This window comes from Suillus fuscotomentosus (genome assembly GCF_016647785.1).
Source record: "Suillus fuscotomentosus strain FC203 chromosome Unknown F5891scaffold_5, whole genome shotgun sequence".
Lineage (NCBI taxonomy): Eukaryota > Fungi > Basidiomycota > Agaricomycetes > Boletales > Suillaceae > Suillus > Suillus fuscotomentosus.
The window spans coordinates 279,693-287,513 of record NW_024539517.1 but is presented as its reverse complement, the minus strand read 5'-3'; the positions used below and the strand labels follow the sequence as shown (position 1 = coordinate 287,513).

The 7,821-nt window shown below is 36.3% G+C and overlaps 1 protein-coding gene across 1 annotated transcript; it reads right to left on the bottom strand.

Annotated features, from left to right (window-relative positions):
• Nucleotides 1-335: 335 nt before the first annotated feature.
• F5891DRAFT_975569 (uncharacterized protein) lies at nt 336-2,224 on the bottom strand (the record flags this gene model as incomplete). Its single annotated transcript, XM_041376533.1, has 7 exons — nt 336-437; nt 839-1,021; nt 1,217-1,266; nt 1,483-1,647; nt 1,694-1,844; nt 1,892-1,956; nt 2,212-2,224. 7 exons carry the CDS (start codon nt 2,222-2,224, stop codon nt 336-338), a joined length of 729 nt encoding a protein of 242 aa, XP_041231692.1.
• Nucleotides 2,225-7,821: the final 5,597 nt, after the last annotated feature.

The window sequence follows — 7,821 nt, the reverse complement described above, 5'->3', positions numbered from 1 at the left end:
CAAGTTTATGTAGGGTTATTTAATTTTTGTCAGTGCCATTTTCATTTGCCGCAATACACATCAGTGATGGCTTCGCCCCCCCTAAACTATGATATACCATCTATAGCTACCATACACACCGTGGTCCACGAACGGTTTGGCTTCATACCTTGTAATTGGCAAGTGCAGTCTGCCTACGCACAACTGAAGAAGAGAGATGTTGTACTTTATCACCTATAGGCTCTGGCAAGACACTCACATTCTGGATTCCTTTGTTATTCAATGACAGCGGTACACAAAGATGTTGATGTGTGAGTGTCAGGATACTGATAAAGGTGAGTACAAATCTCCGAGCCTTATTGCACTAAAATGTTCTTTGCTGACTCGTGAATCTGGTCCGTGCTTTGGAGCAGTTGTTCTATGAAGTCTGAAATGGTCATCCTGTTGACCTCCAGGCACTGTAGTATGTTGTTGAGCTTCTGTGATATTTGATAGTCCATCAGTCGAGGATTTGGGTGTGAGTATGTAGCATTATATTCCACAGCATGGGTATGTAGACAAGTACTTCTCAATTGACACGCCTTTCGAGCATGGCGAATGTCAACAATGAATTCTCACGAGCATTGATAAAAATTAAATAACTCTACATACACTCGGTATCGTCACACTGAGTATGTCACTTGCAAAAGTCAGTCCGAATTGAGTGATAACAGGCGAAATCAACAGAGACAAACATTGCACCACCTGCAAGTTTTGCCAGTTGGCTGGGTGTGTAAGTAGCCCCAAAAGTTTTGGTAAATTGTTGGAGAAATAGCATTTGGTGGTATTTGGTCTGTGTCAGATGAAAGTCAAGACAAACCTGCTTTACCAGCACAAGAGCTTTATCAATTAAATCACCAACTCCAAAGTTATCATCCTCATCATCTTTGTCCTCACATTCATCTGCTCTCTCATAATAAATCTCCTCTAAGCTGGCATCTAAGGCATCCAAATCTATTGTCTTCTCCTTTAGTTTTGAGTGTTTCAATGCTATCTCAATTTTCTTTAGGAGTTTGCAGCTGGATGTTGGTGAGATGATTGTGAGAAAATGTCCAGCCACAAAATTGATATTGTGTTCCATGCATTTGGCATTAGGTAAATAGTGAACACACAAATGACAAGTATAATCATGTTGTTTGGTATTATACAGTACAAGTAAGCATCCTATTGAGTGGTGGTGGCAGCAGTGTTTGGACACCTGCCTGTCAATCTCCTCTACCTCCTTCCTCAAGATGGTGCTAGCCATCTCTATCATCTGGAGGATGTCAGTGAGGCCATACACTCTACTGGCCAGGTATACATCTTTGTCATCATCCTTGCTTTTGCTCGCTTCTTCCTCAATAGCCGCAACCTTCTACTTGCTACTCAACCAAATCTTCATATAGGCATTGTTCTGCACACTCAATGGGCCTGGCACCAACTATGGTGGTGCTGGTGTATCAGTAGGTGGGTTGCTTGACTTACTCTTAGTCCTAGTAGCCGGGCCTAGCACTTGTGTAGCCTTTGAAGATGCCCTGACAGGATGGATAGTTGTTGCAACTGGCTTTAGCTTCGGTTTGGGCTTGGGAACTAGCACTGGTAGGGGTGGAGGTGGAGGTGGCACAGTCTTCTGCTTTCCTTTGCCTGTCTCTAGATTCAGTGCTGATCTTGCCAGACATATGAGGTACAAACTTACCTTGTATAAGGGAGCACTTAATCTTCCTCTTGTAGCACTCAAAATACGACATGCCCTTAGTGGAGCAGTGGCACAAGCATTCCTGATTCGTACATGTTGCACAAGGCACTAGGTTGAGTTCCATCTTGGTGTTCATGTGCAGGGTATATTTCTGTAAGTGGAGGGTTAGAATATTAGCAGTTCATAACTCTCATCTACCTCCTGAGTTTCCACCTCTGCCTCCTGCTCAGTCTCCTGCTCCTGATTGTCAACTTCTGTCTCACCTGAGACAGGCTCGTGTTCTATTGTGGTGGTTGCTGTCTACTTTGAGGTCAGCTCAACCTGCTTTGCCACGGCATCCTTGAAGGCACTGATTTGGTGTTAAAATGCCACACAAACACTGCAGGCATTTCCTCATTTTCCTCCACCAAACATCCAAAAAACAGATAAATAGTTAGACATTTTCAGACTATAATCAAATTAGTTTGAAATTGTACAACATTGGTGCTTGGGTTTACTGCTATGGCTATTATACCCACTGGTACCTGACATAGATGTAGGGTCTTACCAAATATCTATCAAGTTAAATAAAATGTTGCTGTTAATATAATATATAGTGGTGCTTATATTTACTTTAGTCATAGAACAAGAAGTCCAAATTCCTGCTTAAGTAAAATGACCTATTATTTCAGGTGGTTAGATGTGATGATGAAATTTCTGATATATCATGTATCATGTCATTTCACTGTTAGATTATGACTGTAGAAATTGTATCCCCTAGAATCTCAGTGTGGTGTAAGTCCAAAAAAAATTTATAGTATCTTATGTAGTCCTCCTGATTATAATTGCAATAGACTGAAGTGTTGTTTCATTAGACATATTCTTAGGTCTGATTCTTATTGCCTCTAGAGGCAGAAAAGGGCCAAAACCAAGAATGCTGTGCCAATGCTTATATATGCTATTGTTGAACAATTGAAGAATTACTTCTTAGATAATGTCATAGTGAGTATGGTCCACACCAGTGGAGTGATCCATCAAGCAGAAGGACAAGGCAAAATGATTTTTGAAGACAGGTTCCTCTGATCATAGTCTAAATATCTATTATGTTGGATTAAATGTTTGTATTGACATAGACATTGGGTTCTCTAGTTTGACTAAATATAAAAGAGGACACATATTGCTGTATTTCATACACAATATTAAACATAGTTGTATGACTGAGATGTAACACCTAATCATGAACACAAGTGACACAGCTTAAGATAAAAGGCATTATAAGTGTGTGGAAGTGAATAAATATGAAGGCTTGCTCACTCATGATTATCTGAATGGACTGAATCTATTCCTCATCTTTGTCCATCAGCACCTTAAGAAGAGAGGTAATATTGCAAAGATATTCAAATTTTGTGAAATCTGATATAAGGATGGATGTTGCACAGAAGTTTCCATCTGCATACAGTACTCTGAGCCAGATGACTTGTTTAATTAAGTTTGTCTATTACTTACCCACACACAAATCTGAATTAGTATTGACTAGGAGTCATACCAAATTATGATAGAAAATCATTCTCTTTCATAGGAAGGTATTCTCATTGCCTAGAGCAATCACAAGTTTCTTATGATATAGAGTCTGCACAGCAGATAGCTCGAATGAGAAATGAAATGAGAATCTAAGGTGAATACACATAATCATCCTCATGAATTGAATAATAAAATTTGAATATTTCATGTTTTCATCTGACACAAGCCTTTAATAATTGTTTCTAAACACATCCATAACAGCTAATAATTGTATTATTGTAGCATGATAGAACTGCTCACATTTCTTGCAGTATAGCCTTATCATATAATAAAAGTTTTGACAGGCTTAATCTATAAGAACAACCATCCAATATGGCAGATGTTTTGGCTATATAGTTTTACACTGCAGCAGTGAGACTAGTAAGAATGCTGTCAAATTTATTATGAGTGTGCTTTTTCTTAATCTATTCTACTACTTATTTCTGGGTTGGCTTGGTCCAGAGTTTTACCTGGAAGCTATCTCAACCTATGAAGCACACTGGGGTGTTCTCTTTTATTTGATATTAGCGAGAATGACTAATGAAAACTTAACTGCAGATAAATCTATATAGAAGGTCCACCTGCAGTTGGCAGCTTGATATGCTCTGGATTCTTATAAATATTGACTATATAGAAGATCCATATATCTGATATATATTATGATGCTTTTGTATCTAGAGACTATCCTAAAGGTTAATGCAACCTAGCATGAGTAGCAGATAAGAACTCTTAAATGACTGTAAAGGCACACACTGAGAGCATCTAGAACCTCATTGGACATCAATCAGTCTACTAAAGGCAACAATAAGATGGTGCTGGAGTCCACATTAAAGGAAGGATCTGTGGAATCAAGCTATTTTTGGATAGTTGAATATTTTTTATAAAATAAGCACACACTTCCTTTCCACTAGTTGTGAGTATCTTAGAAGAATTTATCAATAAGTTATTACACCTTATACAACTCATTGCATTAATTCATAGGAAGTCCATACTTGAACATGTTCTTGAGTCAAACAGGTAAGGCAAAATGCTATGCATGAGCTGTCAACTTTGCTGAAAAAAATCAAATAGTGCATTTTAGTGTCTAAGTAAGGTTTCACAAATTAGCAGGCGACCTAGAACATGTAGGCATCTCAGATGTTCTAGATATTTGCACATATTCTTTCATAAACTAATATTTTGTAGCATAAAGGTAATACTAATAAAGTCAATAACCTTAGAATAAGGTTCTATGGTATATCATGATCTAAATTTGCGAGTTAAAGTTACTGGTGATGGTGTATATAAAAAGAGGAAAAAAATCCATGTACTACCTTGATCATTTCTTCAAAGTATCAAAAGCATAAAGAAGGCAAGTTTTAAAATAGTTCTACTTTGCATAGAGGACCACAAATAATTTCCATACTACACTATTAGTTTAAATGCTAGTTACAATAACTATGTATGACATAATGTCAGCTGTATATATTCCTATCTTCCAATATATGTCTTCAGTGATGCCAGAACTTATGATCCTATGCCACCCTAGCTACAATAGCTGAAGTTATATATAGATCTTGATTCTAATATTCTAAACCGGGGAGTGTGTATTGTTCTCACCTGTGTATATTTGTGGGTGAGAAAATACAATAGAGGAATTTCTGAACGGCCACAGTAGACATTAATGTCTCTCAGGCACTATTAAATGCCTATGTTCCATTCTAATACAACTATCTCAATACTCATCCATGTTTCCAGCACTTAAATTGAAGTTGAGAGACCCAGGATGCCAATCCTGTGTAGCTCAAACCCAACAATGCTATTTGTATTCCACTCAATTCATATGTGAGAGATGCAGTGATCGGTGTTTCTTATTGCTAGGTAAGCATTTTCAATACTTCTACATCTTGTATATCAACCATTGTTGTCAATATCAATCCTAGCACCTCCTCCAAGGCATAGCAGCATAATGTGCGTGATTCACCTGATGCACCCATACTGCGACTACTGCAGAGGCATAAAAAATATTTGCTGGGAACGAACAGGAGAAGCATATATAGTATGTTAACAGCTATGCAGCTTTGATAAGTGATTTTGTTTACTTGTTTTTTGGAGGATACTCAAATAAACAAAACATTACCAATGCCTCTAGCACCAAGTCAGAGGCATCTGGCAATGAGTCAGAATCTTCAGACTTCTCTGATGATGTGATCATCTTGAAGCACAAGCTAGCTAATTGGATCAATAAGAATCCAAAGAAGGTAAGAGGAAGAAGAGACAATGATGTAATCCTTTTGCACTGCAGGCATTTTCCCATGTTCCTCTATCAAACATCCAAAAAAAACATTAATTGAGAAGATAGAATTTTCCCCTTATTTTTCCTGTCAAAATATTGAAACAAAGTAATTCATGTTTCAATGATGTTCTGTGTGTGAGACATGATACAAAAAATTAATTATGTTCCTTCAAGAATAATGCTGTATTTTCCATGTCTTGTCTTCGAAATAACAGCTAAAAATAATGTTGTTTTTCTTCTCTGTGTTTTTCAAATATATACAGAACATTTGAAAAACATAGTATATTTGAAGAACACAGAGAAGAAAATTAATATTATTTTTAGCTGTTATTTCAAAGACGATAGATGGAAAATACAGCATTATCCTTGAAGGAACATAATTAATTTTTGTATCATGTCTCACACACAAAACATCATTGAAACATGAATTACTTTGTTTTAATATTTTGAGAGGAAAAATGAGGGGAAAATTCTATCTTCTCAATCAATGTTTTTTGGATGTTTGGTGGAGGAACATGGGAAAATGCCTGCAGTGACATGGCTTTTTTTAACAGAAAAATAAAAAATGTCCATTTACTAGGTTTATTTTCAAGTTTATATTTTGCATATGACATAATATAGGATGTTGCCAGTTAATCATAAGAGAGATCAGCACAGGAGCCTCTTTGGTGACCTACAAGAACTTCTTAGCATAGATTGCCCAAGATTCCACAGATACTAGAAGGTACAATAATTTAGTAGAGGTATTCCTTTGATTTTGCAGTAGAGTTAAGAAAGTCAATCATAAGTTTGTTGACTGATATAGGAGGATGATGACAGGTCTAGATGTGAGTCTGCATTTTGATTTCATTGTTGATCATCTGAAGCTGTTTCAGGCATTTAAAGAATATCACATACATTTTGGTAGATCTATATACCTTTATCTGAGTATACGAGACAGTATATTCAAATGTTCACTATCTGATGTAATATCTACACTGCTATAGCATAAACATATCATATATTCATTAATATAACAAGTAACAGAGGTTGTATACTAAGCTATGAAATACTTTCCAAGCAAATGAGCTAATGATGAGTAATACATTCTGCATCAGGAAACCTTAAAAAATTGGTCAAGTCTGATAAGATAAGCCAAGTCTGGCAGGTCATTAAGTTAATTAAGATTGGCAAATTATCTAGATATCCCACTAAATTACACTAAATTATGCTAAATTGTAATATATTATTATAATGTCTTGATCATCTTAGCTAAGAGCATGATTTCTGATTTACCTTTTACAAGTCCTAAAGGTCACACAAGAGTGCTGAAGCATAATTAGGAAAAGTATAGGTTTCCTGATGTATCAGGTGAAACATGAGAAATTATTTTATCTCCTTCAATTCCTCTTTAATAATGGGCAGACTGGAACTTCTGCAATCCTACATAGTGATAGTGTATGTGTCCAACCTTTCATATATCAGTGAAGTCCACATAATAATTGCCAAAACTTACAATAGAGGATAATGACAATGCATAATCATTGGGTTCCTGCTTAATCACCTCATTACCTCCTTTTTCATAATGAACTGGCTGAAACCAGCATCCTGAATCACTTTATCTGAAAAAGGATGTTACATTAGCATCACCTACACCAAAATTCCAGCAGCTTACCATCACTTTATATGCTTCATTATCTCCTATTCCATTCATGGAAGCTGTCATATTCTATGTTCCAAATCCAGATCTACAATGCAATTTTCTCCTAATCTTCAGATCTAACTAACTTCTCTTTTCTGTAACTTTCCCCTTTTGTATGTCTCTTTTTAGTTAACCTCTATTTCCAGTCATCCAGTTGTGTTTAAATTTGACTGTAATTACTTATCCAGACTCTGTTCATTTCCGACTTCATTTTATTATGTTTTATTATAATATTGATAGGCTTTCTACTTATTTCTGTCTCTGTCTGACTTGAGTGCCTTTCTCTGAAGTCTTAGTATTAATTCCAAGAACTAAACATCTCCACCTCTACCTTTAGTAGTCTATCTCTGATTGTTTCTACTCTAGACTTTATCCATAGTAGTCTTACCTCTAGTTTCTGAATGTCTGCCAGATTTCTCATGCTTCTGAATTCTGGACTTTGTCTATAAGCCCTCAGAAGTTAAAAGCACATACTCAGATAAGGGACATACTGCATGAGCTGAAGTCAAGCCCTTCTTGAGTATGTTTTTAACAGAAGTCTTTATGTAGTGGTACTAACTAAGCTATCTTCTAATTCCAAAGTATTGGAAACTGTGTCTTTATTCTTAGGAATGTCAGTAGTTTACAAATCAC